Source organism: Emys orbicularis, chromosome 4 (assembly GCF_028017835.1).
Source record: "Emys orbicularis isolate rEmyOrb1 chromosome 4, rEmyOrb1.hap1, whole genome shotgun sequence".
NCBI lineage: Eukaryota > Metazoa > Chordata > Testudines > Emydidae > Emys > Emys orbicularis.
In genome coordinates, this window is record NC_088686.1 from 138546544 (window position 1) to 138563242 (window position 16699).

A 16699-nucleotide genomic window follows, 5' to 3' on the forward strand; every position below is an offset into this window, starting at 1 on the left:
TCCATCGGGTGTATTTCTGGAATCCCAAGGTCAGTGCACAGAACCTGCCCTGTGTGGAGCTGTACGTGCCCTGCAACCTTAGCCAAAAACTATACCGAGGATCCGTTTGCTGCCAGAAATCCTATTATGCTTGCACCATTGTTGCCTGAGCCAACAGACGAGGGGAAGTGTCAGAAGTTCTCCCTGCTCCCAGGAGAGGTCTGTAAGGAATATCCCTAGGTGCTGGGGATATAGCTAGGGGCGCTCTTTAGCTCAGGAGTGAACCATTATTGTAGAGTGCTGCTCTCACCTGTCGTATATGTTTACACTCCTGTCCCCCTTGTGGCTCCGGGTTAGAAGAGGGACCTTGTGTCCGGTGCTGTTCTCACCCAAGTTCTCTGAGGTTTCGGTGGAAGGTGAGTGACCACCAGCAGCCCTCTGTTGTGTGCTGTGTCTGTATGTAGATTGAAAGGCAGAGGTCTGCCTGCCAGGGAGAGAGTTGGTTGTTCTGTGGCAGGGGCTGGGTGCTGCTCTAAAACCAACCCACCAGGTGGGAGAGACAGGGAGGCTGGAAACATCCGTAAAATGTTTTATTCAAGTAACTGCAAATAGGAAACCAGAAGGTCTTTAACAATGGGCCAAAAAAACTCCACTTCTTACCAACTGTCAGCCACCTGCCTGCTTTCTCCAGCCGTGGCTTATGCTCACATGGTCCCTCCCGGCCCTGCTGGACAGGTGACTTGAACACCCAGTAAAAACTCTCAATGTAAAACCCAAAACTGCTTTCACCCCCTTGGCCTTCCCCATAGTAATAACCTCCAGCTCCGCTGCAGTTGGTCGTAGCTAAGGGATGGAGTGTGGTGTGGCGAAGGGATCTCCCGGCCTGTAGGTCATTGGAGGCAGATGCTCACGCTGTGTACTTTCCTGCTGAGTCTAATCCCCCAGCCTGAGGCATGGAGCATGAGAAGAGTACCTGGTGTGGATTAATGAGCAAACAATATCTCGCCCCTGCCCCTCCTTTGCCTGCCGCAAGCAGCGCTGTTGTGCTGAGGCGCCTTCCCGCGAGCTTGCTGCCTCACCTCACGGACATCGTCCCCTCCGGGAAACGGACGCCGGGGCTGACTCTGCTGTTGTTCAGGCCCAGTCCAGCGGCCGACCCGGGCTGCTTCTCTCTCTAGAGAGCAACATCTCCAGTTCAGTGACATCAAGCAGCCGGGGAATGTTTCCAGGCCACGGCCGTAGAGAGCTAATCCCAAGGGGGCAGAGGGACAGGGAGGGGTGTTGTCCCCACCTGTGAGCGCTAAGGGCTGGTGGGGAATAGGTCATGGGTTGCTGCTTTACCATTTTCTCTCATTTTACTAACATTGGCTGGAAAGCCTGGGGGAGAGGGTTGATGGGATGCCGTCACCACACCCCTTTGAAAGGCTCTGTCCCTTTCGATAGTAGAACAGCCTAATGCTTTAAAATACCCCCCACAATCCAACCGACTTTGGCTCTCTACCGTAAATGAATCGTTCCCAGAGGAGGGGGGAGGGAGGAATAAAAACCAGAAAGACCATGTTGGAATAATAAATGTTGTAACCAGTACAGCAGCAGTAACAGCAGCAGCATATCTATGGTTAAGAGAATGGAACTTAAATTATCCAGAGGTAGTTGTGAATGAAGGAGGAAAAAACAAACCAACAAAAATAAACCTTAAAAAAAAAAAAATCCACTCAAATCTGGCCTGGAAGTACAAGCGTCACTAAAAAGCCCACTCGGCTATTCCTGATGGAGAACTCCGCAGAGCTGATGGGAAAGAGAAAGAATCAGCAACGCTGCCTGTGAAAGGCGAATTCCCCTTTAAATGGCAGACACCCCTCTGGGGCTGATCCCACAGTCCTCCTACAATCAGAGGGCTGGGGTGGCCTTGTGAGCCTTACACACGGGGTGGGGGGAATCTGAAGCGAAAAGGCAGCTAATGGTGCAGTGTTATGTCTATTGTGCGTTGCGGGGGGGGTCTCGGTCTTCTGCCGAGAGGGAAGTCTGCTGTTGTAAGCTGGAAGGAGGGATGCAAAAAGCATTAGTGCTTCCTTAATAAGAGAGCAAGGGATGGCTGGACTTTGTAACTTAAAACAAAAGGGCAATTGTTCTTGAGCACTGAGTCTTAAAGGTTCTCTCAAGATGGCAGCAGGTCAGTTTTAATCTCTGCCCCAGAGTAATGCAGACAAATCTGGCTGTGCCCTGGTTCCAGGCTTGCGATTGTGCACTGGTCACCTGTGGGGGCGGGGGTGGATCTGATTGCCAGCTGGTCCCTGTACCTTGTGTCTGCTCTGTGCTCCAGCATCAAGCCCCAGCTATGCCACCCTTCTGACGGCAAGGAGGTGACTGCTCTATCACCAGTAGGATGCGCTGTAGGCATGTCTAAGGGTCCTTCAAAATGCATGTGATGGTAACACTTAGCTCTTGCCTACCACTTTTCATCTGTAGCTCTTCCAGCACTTTACAAAGGCAGTTGGTATCATTCTCCCCCTTTTACAGATGGGGAAAACTGAGGCACACAGGTGATGTGACTTGCCGTGGGTCAGCCAGCAGGCCAGCGGCAGAGTCCGGAATAGAACTCACGTCTCCTGAATCCCTGGCCATTGCTCTAGAGCCCTATCTCGTGGCATATTCTCACAGCGGGACTCTGCGTGCTGGGTGTGATCACACATCAGTCCCAACAGAACATGCCTTGGCTGAACTGAAACAAACCGTTAACATGTAGCTGCGGCTCAGAGTCCCTCGTGCAGCCAGCCATGGAAGCGGTACAGTTGGGCTACCCCCAAAGTGATTTTAATGCATAGTTCAGCTCTGCTGCTGGGCCCAAAGGGGAAAACGACAAGGGTGATGGTTCCCCTAGGCCAGCACGGGGCTTTGGGGAGCTCGGCCGGAGCTGGATCAGAACAGGAGAGGGAGCTCCCTTCAAGCTCTGTCAATTAGGGGATCTAAGAGCAGGAAGGGCAGCCTCGAGGCCTCCACCTTCAAATCTTCCCCGCAGGGCCAGCAGCTGAGGAGGGTGGGCCAGAACATCAGAGCTGAGGGAAATGGGAGGAAGCGTCAGGCAGTTCTGCGGCTGTGAGTGACGAGGGAGTTTGAGATGATCGGGGGGAGTGGTGCTCAGCCAGCTCTCTCAGACTAACCCCCCTCCTGGACCTTGGCTCCCCTCTCAGGGCTGCAGGAAGAGGCTCCTCTCAATTGCATGCTGGCGGCAGCTTCTGTGCAAAGTGGAGATGAGGGGTGCAGCAGGGAAAATGTGTGTGTGTGGGCTTTGACAGATCTGTCCCCAACTACTGTAGTTTAAAAAAGAAAACTAAAATATAGACAGCCATAAGCAGCCCCCTCCCCTCCTTTCCCTACCAAGAAGTGTGTTGGGGAAAAAAAAAAAATCACAAAACAATAAAGCAACTGTTCTACAGGAGCCTTCCCTCAGTGAATTTCACTAGGAACAAAAGAAACTACATAAACCAGTAGGCTAAATTTTAACCCTGTCCACTAAGAAAGAGAAACAACAGAGCCCGTTCTCCCCCTTCGAGTTAACAGCGTCCGTCAGCGAGCGTGACGGCCGCTCCGTCGGTTTGATCTGTACTCCGGTGCTGCTGCTGTTTGAGTGTGAGAAAGTTGTGCAGGGGGGCGGAGGAGAAAAAAAAAACCCACCAAGGATTTTTGTTTTGTTTTGTTTCGTTCCTTCCTCAGTCCAAGAGCTTGACGAGAAATTGGTAAGTTGAATGATGAGGTAGTGCCGGGTTCAAGCGTTTTCACTGCTCCTCTTCGGATGACTCCTGCGAAACGTTCACCTCCTCTTCGTCCTTCTGCTGTAAGAGAAGGGAGGAGTGAGGTAGCACCCGGCCAGCCTGGCTCCAGGTCAGCGTAGGAGCATACGCCATGTCTAGTGCACCATTAAAGATACAGCCCTCTTTAGATATGCCCCTTTGATGACTCTGTATGTTTAAAATACTCACACTCAAAGGTCTTTGAGTGGAGCCCTAACCAGATTTAACTTCAAATCAAGCTCCCAAGCGCTGCCAGGCCCAGCCAGGCACTTGGAACTGGCTCCACTCCAAGGCACAGATCCGAACTAGTCCCAGTATTGCCACGGTGACTTTGGGGAAGTCACTCCGCCTCTTCGCCCCGGTTTCTGGACCTGGGAAATGGGGATAAGGACACTTGCCCGTCTTTGGAAAGTGCTTTGAGAGCTACAGATTAAAAAGTGAGTGAGCGACAGAGTCACGTAACCAAGGTTGTGTCATACTTGGCGGTGGCTAGCAACTGAGCATGGAAGAATCCTGACGTTCGGCCCCTTGCTCTTAGCATTGGACCATAGCGCCTCTGCCAAGGAGACACCCCAACTTCTGTGCCTCCAACGGGCCCCTGTACTGGATTCTGGTGACCGTCCTCGGGGAGAAGCACCTGCACTGGCTGATGGGGGCAGGGCCAGTCTCAGGTATTAATGTGGTGGTGTGCACCCTGGGGCCCTGGTCCTGAATAGGTCTTTAGCCTCGGCCATAGCAGAAATACTCAACACCAGTAACTTTCATGGACGTGAATAGCCCAACAAAAAACATATCCAGCGGCTAGATGCAATGCTTCCCAGAGGCCACAAGAGGGGACCCCAGCAGCAGCTGGAATCTCAACATGCCTGTTAAGACCAACTGTGCTCGTCCTCCCCCCTTTTGCAATGGACCTCTGTTCGCCCACTCGGAGAGCAGCACCCTCCCTTGCTCACCCCACCTCCCAAACTTGCAAGGCAGGGGGCACGCATCAGCACTGCTGGCAGGAACCCCTGGGCTAAGTGCCACAGCGATGGCATGAACCGGAGCGAAGGCATTCCTTGAAACGCACTCCTCCGCCTGGCTCTCTTTAAAGAGACACGCACGCTCTCAAAACAGTCTGAGTCACCCTCACACTCAGCCGTGAGTCAGCAACCTCCACTTCCTCGCGTTTCATTCATAAAAAAAATAAACCATTGAAGCCGGCACGGAAAGCGGCTGCCAATTCCATACAAAGTGTTCCAGTGACACAGACCTTCTCACTTAGCGAAGGAAGGAAGTGAGGGATGGGCCCTGGTTAACCCTTCTCCGCTCCTGGGAAGCGGATCGTGGTTAACCAGCATGCCAGGGCAATCCAGAATAGAAAAAAGGGGTTTGGCAGCCCCACCTGGGGAGCGAGGAAGCCGGCTAGAAAATCCTGCAGCTGTATGAAGCCAAGGCCCTGCTCGCAGACTGAGCTGTTTTCAGTGTAGACATTGGTTTCGCTTGGAGAATTTCAGGTGTTTAGGTAACAGCTCCCCAGGGGAGCCTGCAAAGGAATTTGCAGATTTCAGAGCCAAAGACACTGTAAAAATAATTTGAGGTGAGCTTGGTGGATCACTTGATGATTACCTGTTCTGTTCCTTCCCTCTGAAGCACCTGGCAGTGGAAAACAGAATCCTGGACTAGACGGCCCTTGGGTCTGACCCAGTGTGGCCGTTCTTATGTTTGTTCTAGAACACTAGTGAGTCAGGGATTGGGCAAGTTCCAGTGATGCAGCTTTGCATTAGACTCCTGCAGTGCCAGCCCAGCCCCCAGCTGCTCTTGCTAGGGCAAAGCCCCCCAATCCCCTCCCTTCACCACACAGGAATGCTGGGGACGCTCGTGTAGTCTGCGTTGTGCAGGAGACCAGACTCTATCATAACAGTCCCCTGCGGTTTTATGAATGCACCTCAATCTAGATCTGAAGCCCACCCTTTGCTGTTCCCATCTCGGGCCTCATTCAGCCAGGGATGGTTCTAGAATTTGGCAAGACAGGCATTTTTCTACCAGACAGGCCTAGAACAAGTCTTCCCCTCTTGCTACCCAAGCTGGGATTTGAACCTATGTCTTGAAGAGCGAGCGGCCAAGTGCACTGGGCACCATGTATGTTGTTATCCCTTGTCTGAGTTTCCAGACAAACTCCCTTCAAAGCTGCATTTAGGAGACCCCTCCAAATCTGGTGGCAAGCGGCAGCATCTCGCAGCATTGGTGCAGGATATTGGAAACCAACTATCCAGGCTTCCTCCCCTTCTCTGGATGTGGGGGTCACTACAGCCAACCAGCAGCGGGTGAGCATGGCACGTTTAGCAAGGATGCTTCTGCCAAGGGCTGAGGTTGCAACTTGCTGAGCCTGAGGTGGGTGGGTAGGGATCTGCTATGCAATGTGACCTTGACAGCAGCCTAATGCTTTGCTTGAATGGAGTTACACCAGGGAGGAATTTACGGGGTGTACAAAGAAAGGGAAAACTCAAGGTGGTGGCTGGAGACAGCAAAGACCGAAATCCTCAGGGGGCTGGTGGGATGCAGGGGAACCCGTAGGGCAGTTAGGGGAAGGTGGGAGGAATCCAAGTACTGTTTACAGGGTGCCCCAAATTGCCAGGCTATCCAAGCTGGCTGTACAAGGGGATCCAGCGGAAGAGGCAGGCAGTGCCGCCTTAACCTGGAGAGAAGCAAGAAAACCATGGTTCTGCAGAGCTCCTGAAACCAGCAGAGTGCTCCCTAGGGCAGCAGATAGCAGTTTACAGCAGGGGAAGGGTGGGGCTGCTGCAGTAGCTTATCGCTGCTGGGGTGGGGCGGGGTGCTGCTGGGGGAAGCTCAGACTGCCAGGCACTGCAGGAGCGTCTGTGACAGCCAGAGAACCTCGGTGGCTGGGAAAGGGAAGAAAGAGGAGCAACATATGGGGGCAGAGGGAATTTGCTGCACACTCACTCTGCAGGAATGCCACCCTGGTAACACACCACAAAGCCTTGGGCAGGCCTGTGCCAGCTAGCTGAAGAGAACAAGCCACTTCCTGTTAGTCACTCTGGGGAGCAGGGAAAGAACACTGAGCTAATTACAGCCATTTAGAGTTGTCATGGACCACGGAGAGGTGGATTACCACCTACTGTATTACAGTTTACCTCCCAGGAACCCTGTGGCACGGAGACACTCATCCCCTCGCTGTACTCCCCCGGGCGTCATCCGGCACCAGGATGTGACTGTCCCCTCGACTACAGTACATTGCATCACACCCCTAAGGTGTATCACAGCGCGGCTTCCAAGGACATCTGGCACGGACGCAGGACTGCGACCCTTCTGCTAATTCAATGCTGCAGCCCTAGGAACTTCCAGCCCCGAGATTCGGTTGTATCCCCCCTGCTATATTTTAGCACAGGTCCTGAGCAGCTTCCAGTATCAAGACACAACCACATGCCCTCTGCTCGGTTAGAGCACGGCCTGTGCTGCCAATGTCCAGCACAGAGATGCAGCTCCTTGCATCTCAGCCCCTTCCACTCTCTGTGGTGCTGCTGTGGTTGCAAAGTAGTCGAATGAGCGTGGGACCACGTCGAACCGCATGGTTCTCATGGAAATTCACAACGACAGAAGAGACAGATCTCAGGCCCAGCTTTCGGTGCAAAAGGAGAATTCCTATCAGCAGTACAACGGCTATGGCATGGAGTGCAGCAGTTTGCGAGCACTGATATCCATGCAGACTAGCCAGGGTCAGTACATGCATTAGCCCACCACCACCTGGAAAGCCCCAACAATAGAGACCAGCTCTTCTTACAGCGCAGAGGTGAAGCCATCCAGCTGCAGTGTGGAATACCCAGACTGCAGTCGCTGTGATTCCTCCAGAGTACAAGAGGCTCAGCTGAGTTTCCTGCTACTCCTCTTGATCCCACCCCCCTCGAGACTGGCTTCCTCCCTGCAAGAAGCAGGCCTCTTTCCCCACCTTGCATCTGTGCAAGGGCCTGATCCTGTGGGGCGCTGCATGCTCTCCATTCACTGGGAGCAGAGAGGGCTCAGCACCTGGCAGAATCGGGCCTCGGAGAACTATTAGGATAGGAAGGTTCCACTTACCGATTTTTTGGGCCGGCCTCGAGGTTTCCTCCCAGGTGTTACTGCAGCTTTCTAAACACAGAGAGAACTTTTAAATCCACAGAGGGGACCGAACAAACACCCCCTCGTCGCCTCCTTCCCTGGAAATCTTTGATTTCTATTGTCTTCTAGGTCAGGTGTCTTCTAGCTCACCTTGTCAAACTCACACGAGTGGCAGTTCCCAGACTGCCCTTTGGCTGCTGGACACAAAGATGGCCCCACGGGGCTAGATTCCCCCCCCCCCCCCCATCAGAGTTATTTTCCAGCATGCAATGGCCAGGCCAGCCCCATGACTCAGAGAAATTTGCAGGATATGAGTCGCGTGTTTTCAAAACAGCTTTAAAACACAAACACACACACATATCACACAAACCTTCTGTATATCTCTACCCCTCCCTTCCCAGCGATGTCTCATACTCTGTCATTTATACAGTCTGTCCTCAAAGACTTCCTGGGGGGCCGGGTGGGGGCCTGAAGGGAGCTGGTAACCTCATCCCCCTCCCTAACACACACGCGACCCTGGGAGAACCAGCACGCTGCTGCTAGGTCACTGCTGCCACAGATTCCTCCCTAAGTATCATCTTAGCTATAAGACTTTGTCCTTCTATGAAGCAAGGATCTCAAAACCTTCCACCCACCTCCTGCCAGTCCTTTCTGATGGGTATCCTTATTCCCATCTTACAGGTGGGCAAATTGAGGCACAGGAGAAAGTGACTTGTCCAAGGTCCTACACAGCAGAGTCTGGGTCTGGATGGATGTGCTCAGAAAGGAGCCTCCTCCTATCCTCTGCCCCACACAATTCCTTTGGGGCCTGTCCACCGTTTGCAGCTGGCTAGAATAATGGTGGGATGCTCAAGGCTGCCGTTAAACAGAAGATGGGGTGTGACGTGAGCCCTCGCCTCGTTCAACTGATCGCAGCCCAGAGTCTATAGTAAGATTTCCCTGCTCCACCCCCACTTTCCTCCCTGCAGAAGGTCCTGATCTTTCCCTGCCCAGCCTTGGCCATGCAAACCCCAGCTGCCTCGATGCTGCTCCTGCCGACACTGAGAAACAAAATGTCACCAGCTGTCCCACTTGGATGCAAACGGCTTCACGTGACGAGTCCAAGGGACCCTCGTGTTCCTCCACCCGCCATCTCTCCACACAAGCATCAGTGATCATTAACTTCCTTGAATGAGGAGTTCACGGGGTCTGTATTGGTGATGGCAGGGGCGGGGGGGGGGGGGGGGGTAGGGAGCACCTAGGTTCCTCCCTGCAAAAATCTGGGTGCCCATCTGTCTGGTCCAAACCCTGTCTGTCTGCACAGCTGGGCTAGAAATCTCACCACTGAGCCCAGTGCGTGTGTGTGGGAAGTTCCGTCACCTCCAGCTTCCCAGAACAGAAATCCTGTGGATGCCAAGAAATCCAAGGGAGAGGGACATCTTGTGACCAGACACCCCCAGGCTCCCAGTGCCCAAATGCCAAGGAGTCACTTCAATCTTAAATGGCCATTAAGAAGCAGTGGATGGGGAAGGTCATGTGGTTTTCCCCCTCCCACCCCATACCTACCCTGCCTTTAGAAGTGGCCTTATTTTTGCTCCCCTTTGGTCTGCCACGTGGTCTCTTGGGGGTTGGTGCCTCGCTGGGTTCCTGCTGGAGACAAAGGACAGGACTTGTCAGCAGATACCCAGATCTGCAGTGATCAGTGCTGAGAGGCAGGGCTGGGACAAGCACAGCCCGTTCACAGCCCACTTGCCCATCCAAGTGGGATCTCACTGCACCCAAGAGCAGGAAGGAATCCCAGCAAAACAAAATAAATCGGAGTCCTGGCATGCATGCCATAGGGCCTGTGTTATGGAAATGCCCACAGCACAGCACTGCACCCACCCCCCTCAATCTTAATACACAGATGCCAACCAAAACACCTGGCTAGTGTTTGCATTGCAGCAGAGGCAGATCAAGAAGGAACAATGCATGCTGGGACCTGTAGTTTCCAAGGGCTGTGGGAATTCAAAGCGAACAGATGGCGACAGAGGGCCTGCACTTAGACTAGCTCTGCTTTCAGTGACGCACTCTGCTGTGGACAGAATGCACCTGTCACGCTGCGCCCAGGAGGGATGTGGGACAAAGCATACGGGGGCTACCTGGACTTCTGATGGAACGGGCCATTGGTGAAGGGGGGAGGAAAGGCATGAACCTTCTGAGAAGAGGCTGCTTTTCCTCCCAGATTTGGAGACGCAAGAGAGAACGCCATGGGACTGATTTTTGGAGCGGGCACTGGGATGTCTCCCTTTAACAATAAAACAGTTAACCCAAGAGCCCATAGCCCAGGAAAGAGCACCCTGAAATTTCAACACCTGGAGACTCATACAAAAAACAATCGTGTGAATTATGCATTATTCTGGTGTCACCGCTACAGTTTCTAATACCCAGGCACTTTCCGTTTATAGCTGCAGCTATTAGCAAACCAGTAATCCAACACCCGCAGCCCTGCCCCCACCTCCACCGAGTGACTGCCTCCCCTCACCAATCCGAGCCCTGCTAGGCAGATATTCCACCAGCCGGAAGAGGAAGGAGGTGGGATCAGCTGGCTCAGGGCAGTTAAAAGATTGATACCAAGGGCCAGTTGCTGATCTTGGTTAGGCTGGTGTCAATGTGGAGAAACTGCAATGGCTGAGAGCAGAGTTAAGCTCCCAAATGAGATGTGCTCACGATTTCTTGTGCCTCCCCAGCTCCCTGGGTTTATGCTTAAGGTAATAATACAACAATAAAGGGAACAGAGGAATGACACTCTCCAGTGGTTAGAACACTAAGTGGGAATTGGGACACCTGGATTCCCTTCCTAGCTTTGCCACTGACTTGCTGTATGCCCTGTGGTTGCCACTGTAACATGCCTGCTTAGCAAAATGCTTTGAGAGCCTCATCTGTGCAGGCACTAGACCATCCTCAGCTGAACCCAATTGGTCCTAAAGTTTGAGGGGATTATTAGTTGCTAGTTAACTGCTGCAGTTCCAGGTGATGGGTAGGGGAATTCTCCCTTCCCTGCAGGTTTAGCCAGTCATGTTTCAGGTTCTGCTATAAGAGTTATAAATAGTTGGCTAACTAATTGTGTTGGCTGCATGACAGTGAGCAGAGAAATCAGAGTTAGTGCCTGGGCCTTACGTGAGAGAAACTTACACAAACAAAATTCCCACTGGTTCAGCAGGACTGACTAGCGCAGACAAGGCAGCTCAGGTGTTTTTTAATCAGTGTTAGTTAATGAAACCTGCTTTTCAGCAGGTTTAACTACCATGATCATAAAACTTGGTTCAGCTGCAGAAGTCTTGTCTCTATTATGACTCCCCTCAGTTCAACTAAACCAGAGGTAGAACTGGTGGGATTCTCTTTGTAAGTTTCCCTACTGTAGCTAAAGCCTTTAAGGTCATCTTGTTACCATAGCCTTTACTTAGCTGGAGTTTCCTGAGGTCCTTTGGGCATAGCAAGGAGAAGAACATGATGTTTATATAACTCCAAGTGACTCAAAAACTATACACCTACAGAAATGCAGCCACCACTGGGGCAGAGGAGAGCAGCTGAGAGGGAGGATATTTTGGCAGAGAACATATCCTACCAAACTCACACTCTGTAAGAAGTTCCAGGGGGTCCCTGCTGTCCACATGTAGCAAAGAGTCAGGGTTTATAAGTTTGTATCAGGAGACAAGCTATGCATGTGTTTGCTTCCATGGTGGTGAGCCCAATGTCTAGAAACTGGATGTATGGCATGATTCCCAATGCCAGGAAGTACCTTATGTGGAACCCCATTTGTTTTGTTCTGTTCATCCCTAGGGTAAATGTTACTCTTCAATGAAAGTTCCTTCTGTTTATGCCTTCCTGCTGCCTTTTCGCCTTGCCTTCTAAGTCCTTCTGGAGAGGGCCATTTGGCCCCAGCTTGGAAGCCAGAATTTAATCTTACCCGGCAATAGAGGCTATTGCTTTGCCCCATGCTAGATCTTGGGATGAAATCTCAATAAGCATCGATTCAGCCCTCTCCGATGTCGGGAGTAGCCTCATTTTGCAGATCACAAGTTAAGAAACTTGCCCAAGGCTACCACACGTTGTAAGGCAGTGGCGGAGCTGAGGAGAGAACCCAGGATCCCTGACTCCCAGTCCTTTGCTGTAACCACCAGAGGGTGCTAGATGGGTGATGCCTCCCAGGTGGCAAGTCAGTCATGGAGATGCCTCATTTTTTTCCCTTTCCTCCCCACAGACCTCCTGTCTGCATGCCTCATAGAACCCCTCTCTAGAAACATTGAAGAAAGCAATTCTCCATACCTGAGGCTTCTTCCTGGGTCGTCCCCGTCCTCTCTTCTCAGACACGTCCTCCTCCTGTTTGGAAGCCAAGGGCTGGCTGGATTTTGCACTAGATTCACTCATCGTCTTTCTTCCAGAGGACAAAAGAAGAAGAAAAAAGGGTAAGTACAGAACACTTGTGTAGATGACCCCTGTTCTATAGGTCACAATCATCCCCATAATACTGATGGGGAAATGGGGGCACAAAGAAGGGAAGGGTCATGTGCATGGTTGATTTAGTTGGTGTTGGTCCTGCTTTGAGCAGGGGATTGGACTAGATGACCTCCTGAAGTCTCTTCCAACCCTAATATTCTATGGTGTCCTAGGGAAAGTCACCCAGGTCCTGGCATTCAGAATTACAAACTGGGGGGGGGGGTGTGGTGTGTCACTGGCCAGTGCATCTGCTGTGTCCCATCAGAATCTTGCACTCCCCTCCCACTCTCCGCCAGTTCTGACCCTTCTTTCCCCACAATGACCTGTGTTGGATCTGTCAGCAATAAGTTTCTTGGGGAGCAGCAGTGCAAGGAGTCTTGGTGTTTCCTTCAGAACATGAAGGTTTTTGTGCCTCGCTCTTTGCCCACCTCTCTGCAAGTACCCAAAATCGGAGGCCCCCTTTGAAAGTCTGGGCCCTGCCATTGCACGTAGTTGTCCACACACCCCACAGCTTAGGTCAGGGTGGGGCGGAACGGCAGGGGTGTCAGGAGTTCAGTGAAGGAGGGAGTGAATTATATAGTCACCTCCTGCTATGCCTGGTGCTAACCAGCAACCCTTCACTGCATGCACCCTCTAGTTATTTACACAGATAGAGGAGTGTAAATGCACACTTGGACAGAACTACCAGGAAAAGAGCAAGATGCATGAAGGCTATGGAATAGTCTCCCCATGGAAAGTGGCAGGAGCCCCATTGCTTAGGGAACTTTTAAGTAGGCTGCACAGAGTACCCCACCAGGGAATAATCCTACCTTGATAGGGAGATGGTCAAGGTAGGACCTCAAAGGGCTTTTCCAGCTACCAATTCTGTCTTTCAGGCTGATCCTCTGCCTATCGGGTTTTTAATCCATGTTCCGTACAGTGCTTCCCTTTCTTGTCTTGGGAACACTTCCCTAAGGCTCCTGGAGAAGATACTCCAGTGGGCATTTATGCTTCTGTTGTTTGTATTGCTGAGCTCAGGGTCCCCACTGTCCTAGGTGTTGTACATGTGCAATAGTAAGAGGGAGTCCCTGCCCTGAATTGCGTACAGCCTAAGACAAGATGGAGAAAAGGAGGATTATTTGCCCCTACTCTGCAGATGGGCAATTGAGGTGTAGAGAGATGAAGAAACTTGCCCTGGATTGCACACTGAGTAGTCAAGGATCAAATCTTCTAAATCCCAGCCCAGTGCCTTTGCTATAAGACCCACCTTTAGCTCCGCTGTATCTCATGCTGATCCCAAGAATACCCCACCCCAAATGTGGACAGGATCCACACCTTGACCCAGTCAGAGTGCCTGGCTCTTCTGATGCTATCCCGCAGCTCTGTACTGTCCCTCTCAAAGTCACAGGCAGATCTTAAGGCATACAGAGCAAAATGCATCCTGCACTAGCCGTTGTCATCCTGCCAGGCTGAGAAATGGATGGAAGGGGGAGTAAGTTCCAACCTGACATGGTGCTAGGTGCTGTACAGAGACCGTCCCTACTCCAAAATATTTAGTCTGAATCAATTCCCTGCAGCATTGGAGCCAAATTGTACCCTCTGTGGCGGAGCTGTGGGTGGGAGAAGTGGTGCAAAGGTCACCTTGGGGCAGTTGTTAAAGCCAGTCAGAAGGAAGTGCCCCTGGGCAGCCCCAGCTGGCTCCCCTGCGGAGTTCTCATGCTCCTTGTCTCCAGCTGCGGCTCCCAGCGGTGGGGGTGGAGCTGGGATTCCCCCGCCCTCCACAGCCGCTGCTCCCCTGCTATCCCTTCCCCCAGCCGTGCAGTGTCCTTCACACTTATTGCATGCACCAGGGACTCCCTGCAACTCCAAATTCTCTGTGTGCCCCCAACCACACTCAACAAAAGAAGTCCATTTTTCTAGCAGTTAAGCCACTAGCTACCAGTGCTCAGAATAACGTCGCCTCCAAGTCAGCAGCGACTAGAATGGGTCCAATTCCAAAAGGATCAGCAGCGTTCAGGAAACAAAACCCATGCCCAACAAAATGACTTTGGGTTCACTAAAACAAGTGACACCAACATCTAAATTAGTTTGTCTGAATAAATCTGTGGCAGAGCAGTCGGCAAACTCATCCCCAACTGATCACAAGGGAAGCCTTAACGTAGTCCATGCGAGACCATCTAGAGTTAATGGACTCCCATCCAGCTCCAGGTAGCTAACACCTTGGTAAAGGTTAATCCGGATACTTTAGAGTAGTAAACAAGTTTCAAGGACCCTCCTCCCATCTATAAAGAAGGGGTGTTTGCAACCCCCTGAAACCTGTTCACAATCCTCCAATGGAGAACCCATGTCCCAGGAAAACAGGTGCTTAATGATATTAGTTGTCAGCAACTGGATCCCATTCAAATGATGCTGAAAGTTGTGTTCGGAGTGGACAAAGCTCTTTTCAACACCGTTGCATGCCTAAGACAAGCAATGGTCAGTCCCCTCTACCCTCCCAGCTGTAGCAACCGAACAGGGTCCCCTTTGCAGACAATTGCCCTCAGCAACAGGCGGTTTGCTCAAATTCACACCAACAGTTATCGTCCCACGGTGATGGGCACGTAGCCGTCCTCAGCAGGGCTTCACTGCTATAGTCTGAAAGGGCCAAGCTGGGAAGGTCAGATTTCTAAAAAGTTGCATAGTGGGATGAAAGCCCAAGGAAACCACACACACATTCTGAATGCACAAACCTTCTAGGTTTTTAAAACCGTACATATGGGCTCATGTTCAGTTGTGGAAGTGACTCACAAGTAAGTAAACCTCAGAAGCCACAGCCTCATGTAAACACCCCTATGTATTACTCACTCCAGCCAAAAGCCCTTCAAGGATTCTCTCCCTCAGAAATATGGTCCCAATGTTTTGAGTTGGGTTTGTTTTTAAGTAAAATTCTTGGCCACTTGGGTATCCAGTTAAGAAGTCAGGACGCTTGTCAAATGTGATACATCCTCTGAGCACTCCCTTCCATCTCTAACAACCTGGGCATGCAGGCGTGGGGAGCGCTGGACCCACAACATAGTTCCCTCTGCCCTATGGAAAAGCCCCTCATCCGGGGCTGCATGGGGCAGGGCTCAGCCCTGTAGCAAACAGCCCACTGTGCTAACTCAGGGTTCCTGGTCCCCATTCTGACCCTGTAGCGAGGTTTTTGGCAGAGCTGTGTTTCCATGGAGGGAAGAGAGCCAGGAAGTAGCCTAGAGAGACAAACCTCTCAGTAGATGGCCCTACCCTCCAATGGACCCCTTCAAGAGCTGCACGGACCCGTGAGGAAGAGATTTGCAGGTTCTCTGGGCTGAATCCCCTGCCAATTTTTGCAGGGGCCCTAACAGGCAACCTCACTGCAGGATTATGCTGCATTGGGAAATGGCCCTATATCTATGCAGGGATGTGATAGGTCTCTTCCCTGTCTAAGGCAGAGTCTACACTACAGCCATGTCACTGTAGTGACGTAGCATAGCTGTTGCCTGTGTCGACGGAAGAGTTTTCCCCATCAGCATAGTTCATCCACCTCCCCAAGAGGCAGTAGCTGGTTGAGGGATGAATCCTTCTGTCTACATCTGCATCCCCACCAGGGGTTAGGTTAACCTAACGACATACAGTGCTCTGGGCACACAGTTTTTCACAGCCCCAAGTGAAATAGGTCCACCTAAGTTTTAGGTGCAGACCAGGCCTTAAGCTTATGAAGAGAAGACTTCAGGGGTGTGGGAGGATCTAGTCAGATCACATGGTTGTCTCCCTGCTCTCTGGCCTAACCCTCTGCAGCCAGGGGAGCAGGAAATTAAAGCACAGCAGACAGACACAACTGGCTGGCACCTGAGGAAGGGACATGGCATTTGTAAGAACAGCCATACTGGGTCAGACCAAAGGTCCATTTAGCCCAGTATCCTGTCTTCTGACAGTGGCCAGTGCCAGGTGCTCTAGAGGGAAGGAACAGAACAGGTGATCATCAAGTGATCCATCCCGTTGCCCATTCCCAGCTTCTGGCAAACAGAGGCTAGGGACACCATCTCTGCCCATCCTGGCTAATAGCCATGGATGGACCTATCCTCCATGAACTTATCTATTTTTTTGAACCCTGTTGTAGTCTTGGCCTTCACAACATCCTCTGGCAAGGAGTTCCACAGGTTGACTGTGCATTGTGTGGAAAAAATACTTCCTTGTTTGTTTTAAACCTGCTGCCTATTAATTTTATTTGATGGCCCCTAGTTCCTGTGTTATGAAAAGGAGTAAATAACACTTCCTTATTTACTTTCTCCACACCAGTCATGATTTTATAGACTTCTATCATATCCCCCCTTAGGCATCTCTTTTCCAAGCTGAAAAGTCCCAGTCTTATTAATGTCTCCTCATTTGGAAGCTGT

General features: G+C 51.6%; 1 protein-coding gene across 1 annotated transcript; it reads right to left on the reverse strand.

Annotated features, from left to right (window-relative positions):
• Positions 1-1107: 1107 nt before the first annotated feature.
• Positions 1108-12257, reverse strand: HMGA1 (high mobility group AT-hook 1). Its single transcript, XM_065403168.1, has 4 exons — positions 12156-12257; positions 9414-9497; positions 7848-7898; positions 1108-3812 (listed from the first exon to the last, which is right to left on the reverse strand). Exons 1-4 carry the CDS (start codon positions 12255-12257, stop codon positions 3756-3758), a joined length of 294 nt encoding a protein of 97 aa, XP_065259240.1. The 3' UTR covers positions 1108-3755.
• Between the last annotated feature and the right edge of the window lie 4442 nt (positions 12258-16699).

Coding starts and splice junctions, on each gene's coding strand:
- HMGA1 (XM_065403168.1), bottom strand. CDS start 12,257: ATGAGTGAATCTAGTGCAAAATCCAGCCAGCCCTTGGCTTCCAAACAG. Junction 9,498..12,155: donor GACCCAGGAAGAAGCCTCAG/GTATGGAGAATT, acceptor CTTTGTCTCCAG/CAGGAACCCAGCGAGGCACC. Junction 7,899..9,413: donor AGGCCACTTCTAAAGGCAGG/GTAGGTATGGGG, acceptor CTCTGTGTTTAG/AAAGCTGCAGTAACACCTGG.